Source organism: Myiozetetes cayanensis, unplaced genomic scaffold (assembly GCF_022539395.1).
Source record: "Myiozetetes cayanensis isolate MyiCay16 unplaced genomic scaffold, myiCay2020 scf7, whole genome shotgun sequence".
Classification (NCBI taxonomy): domain Eukaryota; kingdom Metazoa; phylum Chordata; class Aves; order Passeriformes; family Tyrannidae; genus Myiozetetes; species Myiozetetes cayanensis.
In genome coordinates this window covers 17,294,350-17,321,571 of record NW_026087964.1, presented here as the reverse complement: position 1 = coordinate 17,321,571, position 27,222 = coordinate 17,294,350, and the positions used below count along the sequence as shown (strand labels likewise).

The 27,222-nt window shown below is 34.6% G+C and overlaps 1 protein-coding gene across 6 annotated transcripts in view; it reads right to left on the bottom strand.

Annotated features, from left to right (window-relative positions):
• PCDH7 (protocadherin 7) overlaps positions 1-27,222 on the bottom strand; it is a 265,989-nt gene that overhangs the window by 124,547 nt on the left and 114,220 nt on the right. For 2 of the 6 annotated variants that reach the window (XM_050338665.1, XM_050338668.1), the window contains one exon: positions 13,110-13,302. In XM_050338665.1, the coding sequence (XP_050194622.1) occupies positions 13,110-13,302 (193 nt within the window). Of the gene's footprint in view, positions 1-13,085; positions 13,303-27,222 lie in introns of all 6 variants that reach the window. The other 4 variants (XM_050338669.1, XM_050338670.1, XM_050338664.1 and 1 more) reach the window with 2 other exon arrangements.

The window sequence follows — 27,222 nt, the reverse complement described above, 5'->3', positions numbered from 1 at the left end:
ATGCATATATATGTTATTCCCTTAATTGGAGAAAAATGGGATTATTTTTCAATGAGGTAGTCAAGGCACTGGGAAAATCACAGCACAAGATGGTCTCAAGAAAAGTTTGTGAGACAAAATATTGAATCAATAAGTTAACATTTAGGGAAAAAAGTTCGTTTCTTCAGGAGATTAGAATTGGCTGACAATCTTGAGAGTAGAAAACCCAATTTGTTCATTTAATTGTTTTACACCCTTTCTTGGTAGAGAACAACTGACATTATTTTCAGCTAAGAGAGTGCAAGCATTCCTGAGTTCCACTACTATAAAGTATCATTACTTTCCAGGAGGCAACAGTTAACATTTAATGTTGTAGTAGCATTAAAAATCCTCTTTATACTGAGGTGATCTGAACTTGTTCACTTAAGAACATTAAAAATTAGGCTAATATAACTACTAAGAAATATAGGAACCAATTCTGCTTTGAAGCTTATGCCCTGACTAGTGTCCTTCACTGCAATTATGTTTGTATTATGTTTGTACAATTATTAATATTCACTACAGTAGTGAAACTACTTTAATCCATTACTGAAATTCAGCCCTATGTGGATTTTCTCTTTTCACATAAACCTAGTGCTGATGGGAAGTGCCAGGTTGTGCATAGACAGAACATTCTGTCCATGATACAAAGCCATCCAAAACAGTGGCATTTGGCAGTGACTGCCATTCAAAGACTAATGGACTTTGTATCAGATCCCTTTTCCTTAGTTGTTCTTCGCTATCTTCTTTCCTTATCTGACAGTCTCAACCAGGATGCTAGTTAATGCTTGTGGGGACATGAGCACCTCTCCAATAGGTAATACTCTCAAAGTACTAACTCATTTTATATAAGGCACTTAACTGTCACCTTAGAGTAATGACTTTCTATCACTATTGAACTGGGCTTGATTGAATTCTTTTACTATTTATCTTCACAGTAATAAACAAATTTGTCTTGTCAGTACACTTTGTTTGTTTAGGCCCTTCTGAAAAAGCACCTTCTAAAATTCAGTTACATGTAGCGGGAAAAACAACAGTACTAGACAGAAAAGAACAGTGGTAGAGAAATATCTTAGGTTTATAACTTCCTTAATTCCTCAATTAATTTATCAAGAAACTTCAGGATAAGGTCTTCATGTTATGGAAAATTTTTCCACTTAAAATTCATAGCATGAACAACAGCATGTGGGACTCTACCTGGTAAAAGCTAAAGGCAATTGTTTCCTTTTGAAGAGAAAAGCAAGAGAAAAATATTCACTTATCTGAACCTTTGGGGGCATCTTGGGCTTTTTTGCATTCTCCTATTACTTCTTGTGAAATTGGATCTGACTGTGTCTCAAGTTTCTGTATCTATGCTCCTGGCAAGTGAGTTATGCCTCTAAGGAACACGCTTTGTTAGGAACGGTGCACTGTGGCAGTGTAGAGCTGGCTCTCTGTATTGCCATTTATAAAATCTAAGATGTATTTTGACTTTGACTCACAACTATTTTGCTTCATCATGGTCTGTCCATGAGACAGCTTCTTATGCCACTGTTATTTCCCAAAGTTTAATTCTGCAGATATGACCATTTCCAGTATAGGAGGGAACAATGGGTATAATCAATTCTACTCATGCCCTTTGCACACTGCTGTTGAGTCCCTCAAAACAAAACAAAAAACAAAAACAAACACAAACAAACAAACAAACAAAAAAAGAAATAAAGAATTTTGGTGCAATTTACATTTGATTCTTTTTTTCCTATCACTCTTTCCCCTTCAATCTCGGTGTCATTCAGGTAGAGAAATACAGGCAGAATCTATCATTTTACACTTGTTTCCAAAAACAAAAGGATAACATGGTGTCAAAATTATAAAATCCTGTTTTTCCTCACAGGTTTTCTCAGGCCTATGCTAATTGCTAAAACCTGAGAGAGGTGATTAGAGCATGCTAAGAGTAGAACCAAAGCCCATGCTCTTTCTCTTCTCTTTCTCTCCTTGTCGGAAAGAGGACTTCAGGAAGGATGTGAGTCATACAGGCAGATTCCATATGACTTGGGAGTTATACTGTGCAGGTTCCTTGAAAATTGTCAGATAGGTCAATGGTCATTTTTTTAGTCCTCCAGGATAGCTTAAATATTTTCTTATATGCTTTACATATCATTACAAAATTTCTATCACACTATTACAAATTTTCCAAATGTATGCAATTTTTTTGTGCATATTATTAAGCAGAAGGTCTCATTTTAATTACCTTTACCACCTTTTTTTTCTCCAAAGCACTTTAACTGAATATGAAACTGGATTAAAAACAATATCTTAATTGTGCTGTGGGGCACTGAATCGGACATCCTCAAACACAACTAAAATACTTAGATTTCTAGCATTTTAAAAGTCTGTGTATGTAATAATGTCATTCCTAGTTACTCCTCTTTTGTCCACTTAACCCCTTCTCCCATTAAACGACTAGAAGCCTAAAAAACAACTGAAATTACATATTTTACTACTCTTTTATGTACTTGAATAATAGCTTTGTATGAGACAGCTAAAACAAATGCATTTTCAGAGCTGTCAAATCTACTGATATATCACATCAATCCCAGTATTATTACTGCAATACATGGCAGAATATGAAAAGAATGCTGGCACAAATTATGTAATTCAGTAGCAGGCAATGATGGCCACTGTTAATGGAATTAAACATTGAAGGATGTTAATAAAATAACATACCATGCATACTTATCTCTCAAATGCTTTTTTAAAGAAAAAGAACAGGTTTCTATTCTCCACTTAGGGAAGAGAAGTTTCAGTTATTAGCTAACACCACTGGAAGGCAAAATTACATCAGTTCTCTTTGCCTTCTTTTCATAATAAAAGTTTGCAATGTCATTTTCCACTGACAAACATTACTTTAACATATCATGATATTGTAAACATCATTACACTGCCCCAGAAAGGCACACAGATTTTCTTCTTCAAAGACAATATGAATTCATTGTGAGCAAAACAACTCAACATAAGAAAAGCACGACTATGCACCTGAAATAATCTAAAGATAGTAGGACAGGAGGATACAAATACCACACACTTCTTAATTCATGAGATTTAATTTACAAAGCCTTTTCTAAGATTCTCTCTATGGACACTACTGGTATTTATGGCACTATTACAACTTCAGAAAAAGACAGAAAAATCCTTGGATCAAGAAAACAAATCTGCCATAAAACCATATGAGGAAAACCCAACACTTTGGTGGAAGATTGTCCTTCAACTCGTTTATATGCCATTTTAGATAAGATACGCTTTGATTTTTCTTCCCTTTCTGATGAAGTAATGCAGATTGCTCAGTAAAAGAACAAATGCCTCTGCAGGGATCTTTAGGGTTGATTTGTTCCTTAGATATAGCAAAAAAACAGGTTAAGACAAGCAAGTTGGGAAACCTGGTATGGGAATGTTTGGTTGTAAGAGAGCATACAAACATCAAAATAAATTAACTCTATCAATACTCTTCTTCCTTCACTGTCTTTACATTTTACTTCTTCTATTATCCAAACAGCAATTTACATGCATGTCTTAATTTCAGTTATTTTAAATGCTAAAAAAGTATAGATTTGAATTATCAAAAAAATCTCTTTTTTTAATTATTTACTGAGAGATGTGTTTGTCCTTTCTTTAAATCTTAAAAGCAGTATGAGAATAGACAGCTCTTTTAAATGTGAATGGCAAGTTCCCTACAATAAAAGATTTGAAGATAGTATTATTAGAATTTATTATTCCAGTAGAGTAAAAAAACACCAACCTTTTTGTGGTGAGGGTTTTGTTTTTATTGTTGTTTCTTCCCCAAAACAAGTCAACAAGACCTGGAATATTATTTTAAATTACTTTACTAATAAATTGAACAAATTTCTTAAAAGATTATCATATTTGTCTTGTTCTAGCATATGCCATGATTGTTTTTCTACTTATTCAACCAGCTGGCATTCCCCTCAAATGGTATGTCGCTGTTGAGGCAAAAAAAGCACATATTGGTAATACTGTAGTAATATTCAGAAATACTTAAATGTCTGAATTTATATTATGCTTGTCTTTAAATCCTATGGTCATTATGGGAATTGTTACATTTCTCTGAAAAGCAGAGAGTGTAAATATAAAATAGAACTTTCAGACCTATAGATGACATGTATTATACTGGGGTTTCTCATCCCTTTAAATATCATTCTGTAGATTTCAGCATACTAACCTGACATTAATACTTGCTAAAATACATAAGAGATACACACACTTCCTTTCAGTCTTTGACTTTTAGACCTTTTAAAATAATAACTGAAAAAAGTACTTCAAGATACAACAGCAAAGTTCATTATGGGTGCAAAGGAACACATCCTCATTAAAAAATCCATGTTTACTGGTCCCTAACAGGCTAACAAGTTCATTTTTCCTTTGTTCAACCCAAGATTAATGGGACACACAATCACTTTAAAAACCTTCATTAGGAAAAAGAGATATTAATAGTTGCATACAGTCTTACAGAAACTGGACAAATTTGTGTATATAAATCCGTAAAGATTACTAAATCCACATTATATGGCTCAGGGAATTTGAGTTCCCAAATGTTGATAAGTAGAAGGCTATTTGAAAAACAAACCAATTTATCTGCCCTTCTATACTCTTTCCTGAGTACCCTATTTTGTCCACCAGATGATTTCTGGTCTGAACTTATATATTAGTTGGATTTCCCACATACATGGGATACATTAATAGTTCAGTGGAAGGCTGGCACACAGGAATACAGCCAGGACCATGAACCTTTCCAGATTATCATTAGACTTGAAGAATTAAGTTATATAGCAACCAGGTAAGTACACTTGCTGTTATAACTATGAATTCACTCATCAGCAGTTTAAAAAAATAAAATATTGCCTTCAGGAAACCTTTTTGAGTTGGTTTGAGGTTGAAAACATGTAAACTTGAAGTTTTGGATGTTAAAAGAAAGTCAAGATTGATTATTTTTATATGTTCTTCTATGTTTTGTCACAGTGAGCTTTACATTTTACAAATCTTTATTAAAAAAAATTATTTTAGAAAGAAGCAAAAGACCACACTATAAGATGTGACTTTACTTAGATGTGAAAATGCAACAACGTATTAAACTAGAGTATATATCGATAACTGGGGGCTTATCTGTTCTGTAGATTTGCACTCTACTTTTGCTAAAACTCTTCATATAACAAGAGTAGTTAACATATAAATTTTTGCTTATGACATAGGTGGGCACATGCCAGTTTAACACTTGAGATTTGAATTTGTTTCCAGATTTTTAAAATCAGAACTTTGCGAATTATATGATTTATTTAGGTTCAATTGTGTGGCCAATTAGATGTGCTCTTGTTCCTTCCATCCAAGTCCACCATTTTGAAAATACAGTGAGATTTTTTTCTGAATCAGTAATTCATACTCGATAGTTTTAAAAATGGACTCAAGGAAAAAATGCAGTTTATTCTCTTAATTTCATCTGCTGGATTTGGGGTTTTTTTTGCATATAGGAAAAACAACCAATTTTAAAACATCAAACCCAAAGCACCAAGCTTTGTGACAAAGACAAAGCTATTAGGTAGTATATAAGATATTGGCATTTACTATGATACATATTTAATAAAAAGTAAATAGAAGAGTAGTTGGGAATCAACACTAGAGAAAAAAATATTTTTAACTGAATTTGAGAAGAAATACCCTATAAAGGACTTGTTTAGGATCTTCATTATACTTGAAGATTTAGCTGAAGGGACAGAAAGATCTAATGTTGTCCAGGAAACTAAAGAAACTGTCATTAAATACAGACACTGCGAAAATACAGTGATGAAAGGACTCCTCTGAACAGAGGAAAAATAAATTTCCGTTGACTCTTTGCATTAGTTTTTTTTCAGGAAAGAGCCTGCCGTGGATGCAAAGGTTGCTAAATATTCCATTCATAAACCAGATGTCTGTTCTTCCTTGAGTCTGTAAATTTTGGAATGCATTTTGCCTTCCATCTACATTCAGGACTGTGACAGTATCAAAGGGAGTTCTGCAATCTGCATCAGTGGGAGGCAGCCTGAGTTAGCAGCTGGCACAGAGGACTTGGACAAAAGCCTAACTTCACTAAGTCAATTGCAAAACCCTCATCAAACTGGAAGTTGGTGTCCAAATTATTACTTTTGAGAGGTGCACAATTTTTTGATCAATTAGCAGATGAAAGATGAATTCATAGCATGGCAGAGGACATACCACTTCACTTTCTGATCCTTTAGTTCTCTATTTCTCAGTTTAGTATGTTCTTTCATATCCACCTCAGTGAATTGATTTGAAATTCATAGATGAGGCAGGTTATGTAACTGCAACTGTCTAGATCTCATGAGTATTTGCAGTAAGAACTGACTCACTGAGATGTGTACATGTGTGCACACCCACATGCACATACAAACCCCTCCCTCAATGCTTCCTCCAAACAGATATAACTGCAGATATGGTTCTTTAAAAATCCAAAGTCTTTCTCAATTTTCAAATTTTTGGTTAAAAACTGATGGAATATAAATATGGATTTCCTTTTTTAAAGGGTAGTGAAAGAAAGCTAAGTTTTAGTAAATGGCAGTTCAAGTTTATCCAGTATCAGTAGGCTGCTTTTAAGAGTGAAGAAGTTATTGCTATATATATTTGCTTTTTCAGAGTAGGATACTGAAATCAGGCGTGGAGGAAAAAATCTAGTAACATGATTTAAAAAGAAAGAGGCATATGCTATTCTTTGCTCTGCAGCACAAGAGGAACTAGAGCAAATAGAATGGGAAAGCAACAGTGAGAACAGCAAGGGATATACAATAATATTCAGAAAAATCAGAAAAATGCTGAAAAATTTGTTTTGACACCAAGGTGTAGAGGTGGATTTCCAATACACAAATATGCATTCCTTCTTTGATTCCAGCAGATCCAAGCATACATTCTCTGAGCAGTAAAAATCCTGATCAAGACAAAAAACAGTTCAAAGCAATACTCAGATACACTTCATGTGCCAGACAGAAGTTGTTGATATTTATCTGGACAGTCATGTAAAATAGAGCGGATATAAAAAAAAATCTACTATTCTGGTTTCTTCAGCGAGAACTATTTCTGATTGCAGTTGGCCTATATTTGGGCCTTTATTTTGCATTATGCATTTGAAGTGCAATGTAAACATAGAGTAGTAGTTAATATAAAATAAGCCCTAGTGCAATGACACAACACACAGCCTAAAATAACTACATCCTTTTGTGGTAAGGTGTTAACCTAATAAAGTACATGCATATGTAAAAATATATACCAGCACTAGGAATTTAATACAACCAAAATATACTTCCCTCATTTCTATTGTAAATATGCATACGTAACACTTCAAAATGCAAGTAACTTAAAAAACAGGCATCATATAATTTTGAAACTTTAAGTATTACTGTGCATATAGGTTACCAAACCACATATTCCTCTGCTGAAGAAATTCACAGACATATGGGGTAAGGTCATCTAAAGGAACATGGTAGAAGACTAAAAAGGAAAAAAATCAAGGAGGAAAGCAGCCAATGTTCTTCCCAGCCAGGTTCACTTCCTTACATAAGGCTACACTCGTATAACTGGGATCCCTCCACAGTGTGTCTTCTGTCTTAAGAGGTAGGCTTTTCTTTTCCTCTTATAAAATGTCTTTTCACAGATCTTATCAGAATGCTGAATTCTCAAAAAAAACCTGGTTCAGGACATTATCCATCACTGAATATGCATGTCTTCCAAAGCATTACCCATACACGTTGCTAGTTTTACTGAATCCAGAGTTCACTGTGTGCCTAATTATAGGTTAAGATTTATCAGAAACAAGAATAACAATTCTTTTTTATTATATAATAATTTTTGCAGCACTTTCTTGTATTTTGGGTTCATACACGCAGGATGACAATTAAGAAAATGTAGATGTAGCAGCTCTGAGAGAAAAAAAACAAAAAAACAAACACACAAAAAAACCAAACCAAAACAAAAAAACAAATCAACCCCCGCAAAAAAAAAAAAAAAAAAAAAAAAAAGGAATTACTAGCATGTAATCAGTACATTGAAAACCTTTACTGACTCTGACTCAGCCTCTCAGATGGACTACTTACATCCACATTTTCAGAACACAATTTTAAAAACAAAATTATTCTCATGCAATTTTAGGACCTGAATTGAAGAGAACAGAACATTTGAAAATAATGGAAACTGCAGAAATACAGTCATTCTATGAAATAAGTCACTGAATGTCTGGTCTGTCGTGTTTACAGTAAGGACAGTTAAGTCTTTAAGAACAATAATCTGTATTATTTGCATTAGAAAAAGCTAAAGGGAAATAAATTCTGTAAACATGGGTTTTCTAAACTAATGGATTCCTTTCTTCACATTTTGGTTTAGGAAACAGATTAACAATCTACCTTATAGGTAAAAGCAAGAGAATGTTCTTATAAATAAAATTAATTGCATTTATTAATTGTCAAAATTCCTTTTACATTTTCAAGTCATCATTTTGCACATCATGAACTCTAAATTGATGGTGGAACTTGGACACTTGCAGTCTAAATATGAAATTGTCATTGAGAACAGGGCATATTATCAGACTATATGAACCAAGGTAATGCACTTCTCTTCCCTGCCTTTTAGTTCTTCATGTGTCAGCCAGAGTGTCATTTATCTACTGATTTCTTTGTGGGAGTCAAGTAACTGAATCACAAAAATTCTGAGTTCCTTTTGAAGCTCTGCTCCTTACTTCATTGTAACTTCAGATACGTCACTTAATCTTTCTTTACTCCATTTCTCCCCGTAAAAATGAAAACTGCAAAGCATTGCTTTATTCCTTCTTTCATAGAGATGGCTGCTCTTCTCCAACCCTTATATATTTGATACTGAAACATGGGCTAACTTAAAATACTGTGCTGAAGATCAAAGACATATTCACATAGAAATACCTGAGCTAGCTTTAAGGCAGGTATCTCAGGTGTGGCAAACAGTCTAATTAGGACTGCATGGAAACAAATCTCCAGGGAAGATCTGGAGATCTGAAATGCTTCTGTTTCACTGCTATAGGTACTCTAGCTAAATTAAACAAACAAAAAAAAAATGATTAGACCACTACATGCATAAATAAATAGTACCCATACAGAAATCAGGGGGTGAGGGGAAGGAATATAATGAAATATTTCTAAGAGGGTCTGCAAGAAATATGAGGGAGACCTAACAATCAGGTGAATGGACATGAAACTGAAGAAGGAAGGTCTCCGCTTAGAGACCATATGTGTACTCAATAACTTATAAATTAGTATGAAAAGGCTGTATTGTCCATTCCACAAATTGTGAGAATATACATCTCCAGCTATCCCTACTTTCACTAGAAGAAGTAGAACCTAGGAATATTTATAATTCAGAAGAAAGGTAAATTATAAGGAAACATCGTATTTAAAAGGTAAAATGAAATGCTTCCATGTTCTTTCTCATAATGACAAAAAGGAATAGTTACCAAAATACTTATATTAGAGAAAAAAGAAAATAAACCCCCCAAAATTTTCATAGCCTTCAGAGAATTTTCTTGTTGAAAGACATCCTTCACACCAGTAACTTGACTTGTGATAAATTAGGGTTTTTTTAGTACTATTATTATTATTTAGAAAATCATAATTTAAACATATGCTGACTATTAACTGTTAGAGTCAGAAAGAGAGGTAACAGTGGAAGTTTCCGTCACTAGATTTTCTTCTAAATTTTCCTCAGAGATGTGGTATTAGGCATTGTCAAAACCAGAAGGCTATGACTAAAGACCAGGAAACTAATTTGCCATGGTAATGTCTTTACCCTTGATATACAAATACAAATGTAATGAAAATGTTCTCAAGAAATTATTCTGCAATTTACATTAAGGCTGTGCCATTCTAACAGCAAAATTAGAGAAGAAGGCTGCACATATGAGCAGAATTTCCTTATAAGGAAAGCTCCAAGGGCAGGGGATAAATTAACTCAGAAGTTACTTTTGGTTCTGCAGATTTTACTAATTAACAAGATCTTTGCATACTGAATTTTCACAGTCAATCTGCTAACATTTCTTTTTTTCTTTCTTTTTTTTTCCCTCCTGCATCTGACACCACAGCTAATCATCAGAACAAAACTTCAATCTACATCTGACAGTCATGTAGGCTGGTAGGCAATGTACAGCATATTCTAAGAAAATCAACCCTCTTACCCTTTTTTTAAATTTCCCATCATTTTATCCTCAGCTAAGAAAATGGAAAGATGCTCTTAACAACAAACAGAACTTTCCTATTTACTCTGCCTGTGAAGTCAACCTTCTTAAATTTGCCTTAACTATAAAGATTTCTTATTTTCCTTAGTCATCTTAGCTTGAAAAAAAAGTATGAAATGTACCAGAAGGTTTCACGTACTGTGCTGAAAATTATCCTTTCAAATTCTAAAATGGAAGAAATACAAAGCAATCAGTTATAACTGCATTGTTTCACTAACTGAAATTAAATGGTAAATATTTGAAGTAAAAATTAATAATCAAGATCACTTCCAAAGTCCTGTTTCCATGGAAAATCTGCATGAAAATCCAGTATAAATCCTGATTAAAACCTAACCAAGCTAAACACTGCAGATTACCCTGATTCCAATTAAATGTGACAAATGAATGCTTGACAGATTTCAATTCCAATTCTATTTCTGTCAGAATGATCCATTAATATTGAAGACTACATTATCAGAATTTGAACAATACAATTGTCCTTAAAATAGTTAAAATACAAATGGACTAAAGAATCATATCACAGAAAACTCTCACTAAAATGTCAGATATTACATATATGAAGGAATAAAAGTAGATTCCAACCTATTCTATCATTATTTATACATTAATGTTAACAGAAATTTCTGGAGGCAGGTGACATGCCACTGTTGAAATCCAAAAGTCTGTAGAGTGTAATTTTCATCACAATATCACCCACCTTTCAAAGGTTTCAGTTCAAGGTTTGATAAAGGAGGAGGAATTCCCGGTTGTTATATGCATGTCCTACCACGCAGAATTTTTTTCCTGGAGATTTTTCATTCACTTACCCATGAATTAATGTATTTATCTACCTCTATGTTTCTATCTACTGACTATAGAACCTTATTTTTAAAACTGAATACAACAAATTTATCCTACCATATATAAAATACCATTTTTCAAAAAATCAAGCTTAGGTCTGAAATATTTTAGTTATTATAGCGCAATGCCAGTTTTTGCATCAACACAAAATCTTATGTAAACTGGTTTACTTTACCTTATGACACTGCTCAAGCACTATTCATTTTCAATTACACTTCCGTAACTGTGATTTTTTTCCATTATTATTTCCTAATATTTTCATTATTATTTCTTATTGGCTATCGAATACATTAAAAATTATATTCACTTCCGGCTTTACTGTTCCTCCAGTGCAGCTCAGGTTTACCCCATGTTAGCACACTTTGAACTCAGAATTTAATGTCTACAAATCCTCTACATGCTGTATGCAAGGGAATTAGCCAATTGTTTAATATTATTACCCTAACCACAAGATCTCACTACAAAACAGACAATAAAATAATCAACCCAATATAGGTATAAAGTCTATAAACTTTTTTTCTGACATTCTTCCAGTAATACCTTTGTCACTTTCCCCCCACATGTCCAGAAAAAATGAAATGTAAACAAATATATTCATATAAAAAAACAAACAAGAAGATTATATAGACACACACCTATAAACGTACATAACCTAACACATCTTTAGATGGATAATGCCATCTTTCTTTTTGATCACTTAGTTATTTGCTATTGGGATATACATTTGAAGCATACGTAGACTGCTATAGCCATTCTTTAGTCATACATGCTAGATTTGACAATATCTTACCATGAAGAATAACATAGTTTTACTGGGTCGACATGTCTATCTCAGAAAAGACAAAACCCAAGGAACAGTTATCCAGTGTTGTAATCTCTGAAAAACTAAACCATGCACTTAGCCAAACTAATTAATTCATTCAATAATAAAAAATACACCACCCTTCTTACATGTACTCATCAATTATAATTGGATTAGAAAACCCATTATTTCATTGGTTATCAAAAATCTGTACACCTTGACATATACTAATTTATTTCATTGTTTATGGGCAAATGAAAATACAATGAAGTCAGTGTCTGACTTCATAAAATTTTAGATCAAGACCACTAAGTGGAGAAGAGTGAAATATTCATGTTTTATAAAATACATTTCAAATTGAATAGGTCTTCTTTTTTTTTTTTTTTTAATCCTAAATAATTTTAGATAAAAAGAAAAATGGAACCTAACCTAAGATTTATATTACCATATTTTGGTTTTTTAATAGTAGGAGAATTACTATGGAATAAATAAGTATGCAGCATTTTCCCCTTCTACATAAATGGATCCTGAATTTAAATGAGATGTAAAAGTACTGTGTAAAATAAAAAGTGAAGAAAAGTAAAGTAATGTTCTTCTTTTCTAAATAATAAAGAATGGGCTTGTCATTTGGCATTATATTGAAAGCAATCTACATAACATTTTTGGGGAAAAGAGAATTCTCTAGAGTGGGGTTTTTTAAATCCTATTTTCTTTTCCTGATGCTGTACATATTACATTCTAGGAAATTTCCTAAGTAGTTTTTGGACAAAATATGGAAGGAAACGAGAATACATGTCCTTTATGGTCTTTTATCTAGAATGAAAAGTATGGAATTTAATTCAATTACCATCTCCCCAGCCCTCTACTGTTGTTTGTTGTTTTTTTTTTTCCACTGTTTTAACTGCTTCTGCAGTATAGATTTTAAATCATGTAAAGAAATGAAAGTGCCGTGTTTTTTAGAGGTGTTATGTTCCATTATTTTGTATACCTGCATTTTAACAAGCTTTAAAATAAAATTATTACAGCGTTAACTATTTAATATATTTATTTATAATTTTGGACTGACCTTTCAAAAGTCTACTTAGTATAACTTGCTAGTGAGATTATGTGTGTGAATGTTGTGTTTGCCCCTACCATTTTCCATATGCTCTGCCTCACCAACACTGCCATCCGGCGTAGTCCTTTCGTAGTTGTCCTCTGGGAGTGGAAGGGCACCCAGTCTTGGCCCTGATGAACTCTTACTGCTTGGTGTTTCTGACTCCTCCAGACCGCTGTCATAGCAACTCTGCAATGACCCTTGATGTGGGTCCTGAGGCTGACTCACAACAGAAAACGTCACTCTACGAAATGGCTGCAAGAGAAAAGATTCTGAATGTCACTGGAAAGTTCAGTCTTTGAACAACTGATTCTCAAAACATGACTTAAGCAAACTAATATTTTAACATTTACTAATTAAACAATTTTGACTATATTAAAGCAAACAGCAAGTACAGTTCTTAAATAAAAGCCCACTGGACAGAGTAATCGTGGAATTTTACTGTGATATAAGGTCCAGAACCCTCAAGCAGTTTATCATAGCCTCCTTTCAAATAGCTACATTCATGGGCTAAGAAAGCTGGTTTAAATATTTATAAATTCTGTACAGTTTCTCTTTCAATCAATAGTAATAAGTTGAACAGAATTATATCAGATTGCATAAAGGTACTTGAAAGTATGTGCATGTGTATGTGTATGTGTAAGACTGTGTGGGTGGGTAAAAATGCTCACCTGAAAACTACATTGTGGGTATTATGAACATAACAGCACACCCAAAAGACTTTTATAAAACCAGTTCCTGTGGTTCTGAAAGCTAGTTGACATGGGAAGGGGGGAAAAAATGAAGGAAAAAAAAATAAAAAGGGGGGGGAAAAAAAGTCTCAGGTCCTTTGCCATAAAAGTCAGTGCCTGGAGATGGGGTGTGTTGCCAGCTGACTTAATAAAGCCTTTAAAGTACTGTGAGCACAGCTGACACCACATGTTTCCACTGGGATTGTACAAACATAGATTGTTACAGATTTGTATTCATTCAAAATGACAGATATTACTGTTGCTCTGGAAGTCTACATGCTGAACCCTGGCATCAGTGAGCATCCCAGGAAATGGGAGAGTGGATCCTTCACATTTCAGAGGACACTGAGGGTAGGAGGGATTTTCAATAAGAAGGTGGGGGTTCTTCTACAATTTGAACTACACTCAAGTAGCAATGATACATTTAAAATAATTTAGTGATACATTTGAAATAATTTACTGTTCATAAGGCCATAAAAACAGAAAAATGTCTGTTGTTCTAGAAAGCACCTTCTGAAACAAACACCAATAAATCCATTTTATAAGACACTATGTAGACTTTCAGACAGTGCTGCTGAATCGTGCCTTTGGATTCAGACGTGTTTCAAGCCCTATGTCAGAATGAGACATCACCCCCACTGGCACTTCTAGTCACTATAAGATGGAAATGTATGTGTAGGCCAGAAGGGAGAAAACAGCAACTACAACCATTTACACAAGCCTTGAAGAACAGAAGTCTATATCAGTTTTTTAAGTAGAGAGGTTAAAAGAATTTTATAATTCTTTTGAGGATACAAAGTTTTGAAGATATAAAGATATTCAGTGCAGATGATAAACAGGTTGGACTACAAATACAACGCTGAGTCTTCCTGGTAAAAGTAGATCAAAAGTTTATAAAGGTGTCAGTTGCTAGAAATAGTTTACTGTGAACTGTTTGATGGATAAAAATTCATACAATCAAAAAGGTGTAACCTGTAACTATACATCAATTACTACTTAGTTCTGTCATCTGTAACTATACACCAATTACTACTTAGTTCTGGATCAACGATGCAAACTATGAATCTCCCAGATTTGAACTGACTTAGATTGTCCTGTAGGCTATTCCTGAATATCATACTATCTCTCAAGAAATGAATTAGCTTCTAGAGATACTGTGACATGCAGAGAAAATGTGCAAATTGAGGAAGCAATTCCCAATTTTTCCCAAAAACTGCTATGTTTTCCTGTTATCAAACTTCACAGGGGAAACATTAACATCTACATTTGAGAGGCCCTATGGACCTAATATCCATATGATAACCTGACAACTCTCAGACACCCAAGGACCCATAGGCCACATTTTAGCAAACACTTTTTAATGAAGACCTTGGTCACAGACAGCATGCCTTCATGAGAGGAAAGTCCTGCTTGTCACACCTAATTTCTTTTTATGATAAGGTAGCCCACCTAGTTAACTAAGGGAAACCAGTGGATGTAATCTTTTTGGATTTCAATAGAGCTTTCGATACCATCTCAAAATGTCCAGAACACAGCTGGATAAACATAACATGTTCAGTGAGCAATTGGCTCACGAGTAGAGCATGGAGGGTGATAGTGAATGAGGTGACATCAGACTGGAGACCTGTCACTAGTGGGGTTCCACAGGGCTCCATCTTAAACCCTGTGCTCTTCAACACCTTCATAAACAAATAGGACACAGGACTTGAAGGGATACTAAGCAGGTTTGCAGATGTCACAAAACTGGAAGGAGCTGTTGAAGGCAGTGAAGCCCTGCAGAGAGACCTCAAAAAAGGTCTCAGAAAAGAGGACCAGGCAATCACCAACCATACCGAATTTAACAAGGGCAAGTGCCAGGTTCTGCACCTGGAATGGGCAACACTGGATGTACGCACAGAGTGGGGAGCAAGACACTGGAAAGAAGTGCCACAGAAAGGGATGTGGGGGTCCTGTTTGACAACAAGTTGAACACAAGTCAGCAGTGCCCTGGTAGCCAGAAGGGCCAATCATGTCCTGAGGGGCATCAGGCAAAGCATCACCAGCCGGTCAAGGGAGGGGATTGTCCCACTCTGCTCTGCACTGGTGCAGCCTCACCTTGAATATTGTGTGCAGTTTTGGGCAACAAAATATAAGACAGATATCAAAGCCAATAGAGACTGTCCAAAGGATGGCAACAAAGATGATGGAGGGCTTTGAGGGGAAACCATTTGAGGTGGGGTTGAGGTCACTTGGTCTGTTCAACCTGGAGGAGACTGAGGGGAGACCTCACTGAAGTTACAACTTCCTTGTGAGAGGAAGAGGAGGGGCAGGGACTGAGGTTCAATAAGGCCAAGTGCCGGGTCCTGCACTTTGACCACAACAACCCCCTGCAGCTGCTACAGGCTGGGCACAGAGTGGCTGGAGAGCAGCCAGGTAGAAAGGGACCTGGGAGTTTGGATTGACAGGAAGCTGAACATGAGCCAGCAATGTGTCCAGGTGGCCAAGAAGGCCAATGGTATCCTGGCCTGGATCAGGAATGGTATGGCCAGCAGGAGTAGAGAAGTGATCCTTCCCCTGTACTCAGCACTGGTGAGGCCACACTTGGAATGCTGTGTCCAGTTCTGGGCCCCCAGTTCAGGAAGGATATTGAGGTGCTGGAGCAGGTCCAGAGAAGAGCAACCAGGCTGGTGAAGGGACTTGAACATAAGTCCTGTGAGGAGAGGCTGAGGGAGCTGGGGTTGTTTAGCCTGGAGAAGACTCAACTCACAGGAGACCTCATCACTCTCTACAGTTACCTGAAAAGAGGTTGTGGAGTTGGTCTCTTCTCCCAGGCAACTGTCAGTAAGACAAGAGGGCATGGTCTCAAGCTCCGCCAGGGGAGGTTTACGTTGGATGTTAGGAAGAAATTCTTTACAGAGAGGGTAATCAGGCATTGGAATGGGCTACCTGGGGAAGTGGTGGATTCTCCATCCCTGGAGGTATTTAAGAAGAGACTGGATGTGGCACTTAGTGCCATAGTCTAGTAACTGTGGTGGCAGTGGATCTGGGGTTGGACTTGATGATCTCAGAGGTCCTTTCCAACCCATCTGATTCTATGATCTCTTCTCTGTGGTGACCAGTGATAGGACTTGAGGGAATGCCTTTAAGTTGTGTCTGGGGAGGTTTAGGTTAGATATTAGAAAAAGGCTCTTCACCCAGTGAGTGCCTGGACATTGAAACAGGCTCCCCAGGAAAGCGGTCACAGCATGAAGCCTGACAGAGTTCAAGAAGCATTTGGACAACGCTTCCAGGCACATGGCATGATTCTTGGGGATGTCCTGTGCAGGGTTAAGAGCTGGACTTGAGGATCCTTGTGGGTCCCTTCCAACTCAGAATATTCTGCAATTCTGTGACCTTTGGAGGTCTGTGAAGTAGTAAAACTAATGCCCTGTAAACCAGAGTTAAGCTATATGGACTCTACCCTTAAAATATTACAACCATGATCCATATTCTGTTTTCTCCTTGTAAAAAGAGCAGCTCTGACAGTGGATAACTGGAGAATACGGCACTTAGAGACAGAGAATCCACAGAATTCAATGAGAGAATTCAAAGCTTATTATTCATAGTTACCACACACCTATACATTGGTCCTACTTAGAAATTTACTAAAGGCCATTGTGGCATAATATCTTTGAAAATTCTGTTAGAGATTTAACCTGAAGAGACAAATACTACCACCCCCTCCCAAAAGATTTTTGAAATTTTAGTCAGTGATTATTATGACTCAATTCCACCTAGTTTTCTAGATATAATCAACTGCTGCCTGAGGTCACTTTGTGGTAAAGACATGGTGCACTGTGCCATTGTTAATAACGAAACTTTCCTATCTGACCATCTGGGAACCACTCTGGCAGTCACATTTACACCAGCTGAGCTGGGACCGAGGCCCCTTTGCAGCTACACATCCCACACACAGTCAGATCAGATTTCCTTACTGGTTCAACCCCAGATTTCCCATAGCAGAGTCTCAGACATCCTGATCCTTAAAATCCTTTAATCTTAGTGCAATAACTAACAAAATAACAGCTCCAGCTGGGTGCCTCCGAGGAGGGACCTCCAAGGGTTCCCCTAACAAAGGAAACTCTGGGCTTTTATACCCTCACAGTCTAAGTGCCTTCAAGTCTGGGTGTCCTCAGCTCCAGCAGTGTCTCTGAGTGTCCATTCACCTGGTCGGGCCACAGGTCCCTGTGCCCTCTGTTATGCAAAGGGTTGGTAATCCACAGCTTCTTGCCTGGGGCTTCAGCCACCTAGAGCTCAGCCTGCAGTGGGCACTGCAGCTGCTCACCGAGCTAGTGGCACTGAATGTATTTGTCAACACCATAAACACTAATCATCTACAGTTACTGCAAGAACAGAGTGATGTAACTTAAAATGGGAATTAAATAAAAAAAATATAAACCCCCCAAACAAGTATTTGGAACTTTATGTTCCCTTTCCCACTGTTTTTTTGGAAATCAGTCCCAACTGGATCACAAGCACAGAACACCTGTTTTTCAGATCCCATCCACAGTTACCAGAAGAATCGTAGCTATGTTATTTAAATTAAGTTTTGGAAAGAGCTATTAAAGATTTAGGAGCATTCTGATCATCTCACATATTCTTTTAAAGATAAATGCCTTACCTATATGGCATTTAGGGAAGAATACATGAGGCAGGTGCAAAGTTGAGCTGTTTTATAGCTTAGGCTAAAAATGCCTAAGATCACTACCTATCCTCTAAACTAAATTTTATGTACCTTTACTAAGTTATTAATACTAGTTCTTAAACAGATATGGGTGTTCATCTTGCTTTTTTCTTAAGTGCTGTACTGAGTAGGAATTATCTGACATAAAACTAAAATACAGAGTATTCTGTTCAGTAGAGCCAATTCAGCCCATTCCACATAATATCACTGAGGATTACATGATGATGATAAAATCCTTTTTGAAAGAATGATGTGCATGTAAATATACTAATCATTATTCTGCAGCGTTTATTACACTTCTACTTCCAGTACAAATGTCAGAATTCTGACCTCTATTGCATTACTTCTGAGAATCAGATCTGCTCAGCCAAATGTATAGCAAATTTTGAATGTATCATGTCTCATGGAATAACATCATGGCCTGTGAGTTTCTGATAAAAAGAAATAGACATTAATCATAATATATGTTTCTTACCTGCATAGTTAGTGAACACTCTATCTGATTACTATAAAGAATTTCAAGAACAAAAAAACCTGAATATCCTACTGTGGTTTACTGTCTCCTTTCCAATGTGTCATTGTTTCTGATAGGCAAATCAACATATACTTAAAGCAGTGTCATCTGGATAAATTTACCAATTGTGATAACAGAACTATCAGTTTTAAAAGATACGGAGTTTTTACATTTTCTTTGAATATTGGGGCTAAAAATTATGGCACCTAATTTTTACACCAAATAAACTAGGACATCTTAGAGATAAAGTTGATGAAAATATAGAAGTATTGCTATAGAAGGATTGCTATAAAGTACCTCTGAAAAAACGCTATGTATATGTGTATGCATGTAAGTTTGTTCAAGCAACTCATAGCAATCTGTTAATTGTCACTAACATTTAAGTTAAATGAGCTTAAATCCTTGTGAAGAGAGTTACAAACACTAAGATATTGATACATAATAAATGTTACTAATGTATCAGTTACTATGAATGCAATAAATCCCCTCCACAAACAAGAACTTTATTCATTCACTCTTTGTTTATATCTTAATCTGGAAAAACATTGAGATTTCAAATAAAACTGCATCTTAATGAGACAAACAGGAAGAAAAGAGGATGATATTAGCATTAATATTTCTAACAAGTTATTGGTAAAAAACTGGTTATCTCATGCATTCATTTCAATATCAAAAATAGGGACACAAGCTGCACTTTAATAAGCAAAACTAGACTACATCCTTAATTTTATGTTTCCATTTATAATATTACCTCAGTAATTTCTCACAGAAAAATGGACATGAGAAATTTCCAAGTGCTGACAAATTAAGGCACCTACCCATGAGAGGAGAGGGTTATGTTTAGCTTTTTTGATTTTCAGCACACAACATTAACACAGTTCCATCTGCCAGCACTGTGAATCAACATGGTACAGCTGCTTTTACCCAAATAAGTCCACTAACTGTTTAATTTGTCCTTCCCAGCAAAATAGCAACCCTAAGCCTTTACTGGTCTCTCAGTAGATAGTCGTTACTGTACTCATGTTTAGTAAGAAGACAATAGGTTTGATAATTTTCACGCTCTGCAAACTGATATCATATTCTCTGAGAACAGTTTATAGAGTTATTCCCAATTATATCTGATCCTGGAGATGATCAAATCACAGAGAAAAGATGCACCTTTGCATTATGCCCCAATGGTAAATCACCATTTCTTCCTTGTTTCATCTCTATTTCATAAACAAGGTATCTTCTTCTCCCCTCATCCACACAACGAAAATCACTGCAATGCCAAAGATATATGCTTCCTGCTATCTGTAATAATTGATCCCTATTATTCTATGGTACAGTGTTTATTTTAGCCTGTATTAAATAATTCATCCCTATCAAAACTAGAAACTAAAATCATATTTTCAGTTCATGAAGAACACTAATTTTGGAGCTTGACATTAGGGACAGAGTTTGGATAGACTTGGGGAAAAGCAATATACCTATATAGCTCCACAAGGCTTAATTATGACACCATTAATTATTTCACCATTATGAGAGACATTTTCCCTTCATATCTTAAAGTTTCTAATTTGGTATTATATTTCTTGTAACTTCACATTGCTCATGGATTATATTCTTTCATGGTTTCTGCATATCAATTGTTATCAGCACTGTTAATATTGTCTGTTCAAATCCTGGTGCATTTGGACTATAATAGCGGAGTGGAAGACTGAACCTTTTTTCCATGTAATCATTTTCAGAGCTAAGCTTGCAACCATCAACCCTTTCTCAGCCAGTTACCTCACAACTGGTTCTGGATAAAGTGGATGAATCAAAGTGTAACAAGGAAGAGTAAGCAAATTTCTCTCTTCATTACTTAGGACTTGGACAAAAATATTGAGACTTCCAGGCTTTTCTGCTGTCACCTGCATCTCAAAAGCATAAAGACTGAAAACATTTTAAACAACTGTAAAATGCAAACCAAGATGCAACTTAATATGTAGAGAAGCATAAAAAAGTATCTGAGAAAATTAAACAGAGAACCAAACTAAAGAAGGCTTTCAAGTATTTCTACCAGTTCATTCAGCATTAGCTTGGACATTACATAACCCCTGGAACATCAGAAACTAAGGTTTTTAATTTTCCCTAACTCTCAAATCAGATGGCTTCCCACTTTAAAAAGGTATGATATCTTGGGCTATTCGCTAGGATTTAAGTTGGCCTAAGAGCCAGCTCTGGATATTGCCTAGTCCAATTCCCCTGGAGTATAGCACTTTCCCCAGGGATGTAATCAGTCAGGGTTTAGCATCTTAAAGAATGGAGACTCCACGGCCTCTCTGAGCAAGCTCTTCCACAGTTTTGCTACTCTTACAGGAAGAAAGGTTTCTTTTATGTTTGAATGGAATTTCTGTATTTCAGTTTGCAACAAAGTATTGCTGATGAGTCGAACCTAAGTAATTCCTGTTAGCTTCAGAAAGTCAATCAATGTCAAGCTGCTTGTAAGACTAATACAGTAACTCTGAGATGTATATAGGGTAGATCTGAAAATAGACAGATGAGATACAGCAACTGATCACATAAATTCAAATTGTTTCTTTAGCACTTGAATTTTGATAAAACGTGTCATTATCCTTTTCTTTCTATTCATTCTTAATTGCTGGAAGCTTGTTAGAAGACAAACAAAATATTAATGAATGATTCCTATTCTACATGAATAGCTTCAAGCCACACCACTCATTTCCCCATTCAAATCACATATTTCTATTGTTCTAAACTTCTGTCATTGTGGTTAATATAAAATTGACAGGAAATTAAATTAAACAGGCATTATTTTTTTCAATGAAAGATTGAAACACCTGAGAATAGTATTACAGCAGCAGGGTAAAGGAGGAGAAACACAGTGATAAGAATAATGGTTTCTTTTTCTTTTAAATTTAGTAAAATGTAGTGACAATTGTAATCTTAAACAGGACTTGAATAAAATAAAAAAAATATTCTGATATTACAGCTCTGTACAAACAGCATCTGTGATGAACCGTGATTGGCTCTGCTAACAGGTAAGAATTCTAAACACAAGAGTAAGTCTCTACATCATTATTTTGGTTCCACTTTTATTAATTTTAGTTGCAGTAGTAAACTCCTGGTCATGAATCAGAAGCATATTTTGTTTGTTCTGTATAAATATGAAATACACATCCATTAATATCTATTTGTTTAACCCCAAGGCTACATGTTAAGATTTGCTATTCAGGGATAATATTCCATAATATATTTTACATTATGGGTACCTTAGTGTAACATTCAAACATACTTTTTTCCTTTTAAGTTTAGTGTTTTTCTCAAGTATTCTCTCCTTCCTGTTTTTCAAACTTGCCTTTCTGAATAACAAGAACTTCTGAGCAGCCAAAATTTTTTTAATTCACCTAGCTACATTAAGTAGATTTCTAATAATTCTTGTCTCTGTTACAAGGAAACAAATAAAAGGCATGCCTTTTATTTATGTGAATATTCTCAGAGAAGAACCAATAATATGAAGAATGTCCCTTTCTCAAAGATACAATACTCTTCTGTGATAGAACACTCATATCAAAATATAACACACAAAATCGTTTACAAAAATTAAACCAGATCTTACAAGGCTTTAAAGTGAAGCCAATGTTCTTAGCATTTCACAAGAACTCTTCTTGCTAGCTATTGAAAGGTGAGCATAAAGCAACAAAGACTAAATGAGCATCTCTATCAGGCATGGTCAAAAGAATTTTAGCATATTCATTTGTCTGCTTGTAAAAATACACTTTGTTATCACTTCAGTGTCCCATTGTTTGACAATTGTGAAAACAAATCATCTACAACCTGAAATGCTCTTATTATTCTATTGCAAGAATGAAATGGATAAGTAGCACTTTGTCTTACCAAGAACAATTAAAACATGAATTAAGATTTTTATCATATTTCTATTTTCTTAAAACAAAAGCTTGTCCTATATCTTTCATGAAGATTAAACACAACTTCAGTGTATCTAGTATTTCTTCTTCTGAACTCATTGCATTAGATTCCAGTCTTCTACTCTAACTCTTTCTAATAATTTTTATTGAAATCCTCTGAACACTTCTTTGACCAAAATCTATTATTAAGGCACTGTAACAGAATTCATTTAGCTAAGTGTCCAGTATCTTATATTACTAACTACTTTTACCTTCAAAATGGCAAACATTCTTTCAGACTCTTCTATGATCATATCTTTTGCTGAAGTATTTGGAGAGTCTAATCTTTCCTGGAGGAGTTTGTTTTGATTTCTTTGTTTTTTACCAGAGAATACGCTGCCCAAAACTAGTCCAGGGATATTAGTTCACAGAGGCTGCTATGTCTGTCAGCTCCTGTCTTTCAGCATGAGAAATTTTTATCTTTGTCTGGTTTTTGTGCTGTTGCATTAAAGTTTTCCTTTGGCTCAAATATGCTTCTCTGAAAACAAACAAGAAAAATCCTCATTTCCATTCCACCAGCTCAATCAACCAAATATTGGGGTTGAGATCATCAGCAACTTCTCTTGAATCTCCAATATAATTAAATTTAATGTGTTGAAGGAAAAAAGAATATAATCTTTTACCGTAGTTATCAGGCACTAAAAAGCCCTAACAAGGGAGGTATACATTTATAAACCTATTTCAAAAGTCATTTACACAAAACTGCCCATTGAGAAATGAAGAAACCAGAAAGTTTGCCTACATATATTTTTTCATAGGCTATAAAATGGTTATTCTTAGTTGTCTCAAGTTCAAGTGGTCAAAAAGTGATGTGATAGAAAGAATTCATCCAATTAGGTAATACTCATATATTTACCTATATCAGCTGAGGTTATGGCACACATCCTATTTCACATGTATGTGTATATATATATATGTATATATATAAATGAATATGCAGAGAGACATGAAAAGAAAAATATTTCAGAACTATAGAATTGTACACAAAATATACAAATTGACACATTTTATACAGCGTTCAGTGTGACTCTACAACAATATTTTAGTTTACATAAAGAATAGACCACAGAAATTATTTTCTTATCATCTCTAACTTTTGTACTTTGCTATCCTTGGAAGAACTTGAAGCAAATATTTTGGACCCTTTTGAATTCAAGTCCAAACCAGGATGTTATACAAAAGCCTCCCTCGATAGCTTGAACAAAAAGATTCTCAGTTCACAGGATCAGACTAGAACTAGTCCACAGTAAATCTCCACAGAATGCATAAAGTATGAAAATCAGTGTCAGAACCCACTGTTTCACCATACAGATCAATATCTCTTGGGCCATTCTATTTGCTAATGTAGACAGAGACAATTTACAAAAATTGCTTTCTCTATGTTTGGGGTTTTTTTTCACTGCACAAAGAGAGGTTTGTGTCTGCAAAGGGATCTTTGTCAGAATGCCATTGAAATCACAGACCCAGATAGCTAAAGCATATATGAACCTTTCAAAATATGAAGCTTTAGTATTAATAAAGCACTGATGCAAAAGTAATGTTTTCTTCCAAGTAATGTAAATTATTCCTGCTCCTAATATTAGATGAAACATTTTGAACAAATTGAAAACAGACCACCATGTTATGTATAGAACTTATTAGATAAAACTAGATAAAATTAGATGGAAAGGGAAAAAAAAAACTCTTAAAAAGATTTTGAATTATTAATGCATATGTTGTATCAGAGTGGAATTCTTTGGGTCTTAAGTCTTACCTACCTGCTGTCATTGTTAATAAGGTTAATTATTTATACTATTGAGAATATTTTCTTTTTAGTTATTGTTCAAGAGAAAAGCCCAATATGAACAGGGAGAGTCACAGCTTCAAATTTTAGGAAAATTCAGCAATAACTCCTGGCAGAACAGGATATAATTCTAAATGTATATGAATACATAAACAAGGTACTTTAAGTCTAATAGGGCAGATACACAAATACATTAAATAAAGATATACAAATTGATTCTTTTTGTGAGTGATTAGGAATAAGGATTTTTGCACTGATCATCCAAATGTCTTGATGATGACATATTTTCCAAAACCTGTAGTTGAAATGTTTTCCAAAATTAGGTAATCGACTCAATATTTTATATTTTTCTTATATATAATATAGTCCTTATTGTTTGTTTACTGCTTATTCATCTAAGTTGTCCAAATTATTCTTTAAACTTAAATGTCTTAAATTTAAAAGCATAGTGATTTTTAAAGAGTCGACACATTTTCTATCAATTGGACAACATAAATTCAGGCACAAAATCTCAGACAGCCAACTACATTCCTCTACAGGAAGTGAAAGGACAGAACTATAGATGTGTATCTCATCTAGGAAGATATTTAATAGAATGGAAATATCCTTCACTAAATATTGAGGAATTTAAATTAGCTACATAGTTTTAGATCACTCGAGTCAGATGAAACACTGTAGCTATGCAAGTTATAATAATAAACATGCCACAGGCTCAAAATATAAGGTCCTGAAACGATTAATTTTATTCATAAATTATATATTCGAAAAAGCACTATAGATTTGATGGGGATAAAAGGGAGACTTGAATGAATATAAAAATACTATTTGTTCCATTGTTTCATTTTATTCAGGGTTACATACACTTTCATTGTGACTAATAGACTGTTAGAAAAAATATATTTGAATGAGGTAATCAAAGAGGAAAATGATAAAAAGGTAGCTACAGATAAAATAACAGACGAGGTCCATGTCCAGAACTATGCTCCAAGTCTATTTATCTATACAACCACCTTCTATAATTAAAACTTCTGCAAAAGATGTGGGGTCATTTGTTAATTTCCTTTTTTTTTCACATATCATACAGAAAAAATTCTTGAAAAATATTGTATTACTGTAAAAATAGAATATATATTTTCTTCCATTGTAGTGAGATGTTTGAATTGCAATGGGCATTTTAAAAAACTAAGTAAAAGAGAACACTTAGGTGATAATAAATTAATTGTTGAGAAAATATCTAAAATACAAATAAGGAAAATACATATTTTCATATTTTTTAAAAAAATAGTTATGAAAAGTTAAAAACATGTTGATATGTAGCAATTGTTGCCTATTTCCTGTTATGGCCATCTGCAACACTATACCTGTTGCTGTAGATTAAAAGTTACTCTATAATTGTCAGGGATGTTACTTGAAGCAAATTGCTTAAGCCATTGAAATGTGAAAGTATTTCCCCTTGACTCAAAATGTTAGAGTTTTAACACATTAAAGGTGCTTAAATGTAGAACTTTATGAGAAGTATTGAAATATTTACCCGTGGAATTGATTACAACTATCGACTTATTACACAATTATTACTGAATGAGAAAACAGTGCAATGCCATAGAAAAACATGTTTGTTTGTGGTTTGATTTTATTTTCTTTCTTCAAAAGTCTATAGATGAAACTCTATGAAAACCAATGTTGTATTCTCTAATAAAAATTTTCCTGACATGTGTGTGTTGATACATGCTCCAGCCAGTTAATATTAAAGACACGACTTTTGAAGGAGGTAATGAGATGATTGTCTGAAAAACAATCAGCATGGACTTTGCTAACTCCTTCAATATAAATAATTTTATTATCCTGGGACTTGATTTCCACATGTACAGTTTCATTTTTATTTTTCCAAGTCAAAATCACTTTTATCTTTCACTTCAGATTTGAACTCAAAAACGAAAGACATCTACTAATCACTCAAAAGATTTTCATTACACACTTTAAAAAATCATGGAAGAAATTATGTATCTGAAGGAAAATCAAATTATTTTGCATATATAAAATACTGTTAAATAGAGAAAACCTTGACTTTTATTAAAAATATTTAAGCTGAAATTATTCATAGGTAAGACTTTGTAGATGTGTTTGGAATATTCTTGAACTGGTCAGGGTAAAAAAAAGAACATCTCAACTAAAAACGTGGTTACATATTTCATCACCAAAGTTTAACAAAGTTCAAGTGTAAAACTTTAGGTGTGCTGTCGCATCATTATACAACAATATGCTACAGAAAAATGTTTTCTTATGTTGAAGAATGCAGCATGTACTTCTGTGATGAGAACCAGATTGGTGTAAAGATTCCCTTTTAAAAGATTTTAAAAGATTTAGGTCATTTGCTCTAGTCCCTTCCAAGACCTTTTCTGCATAGCCCAAGTGTGGCCAACATTGGTGGATATTTCTTCTGAATGGTTTTTCATTTGCTTGTGAGAAAGATGTACTTATATTTTATTAACAGG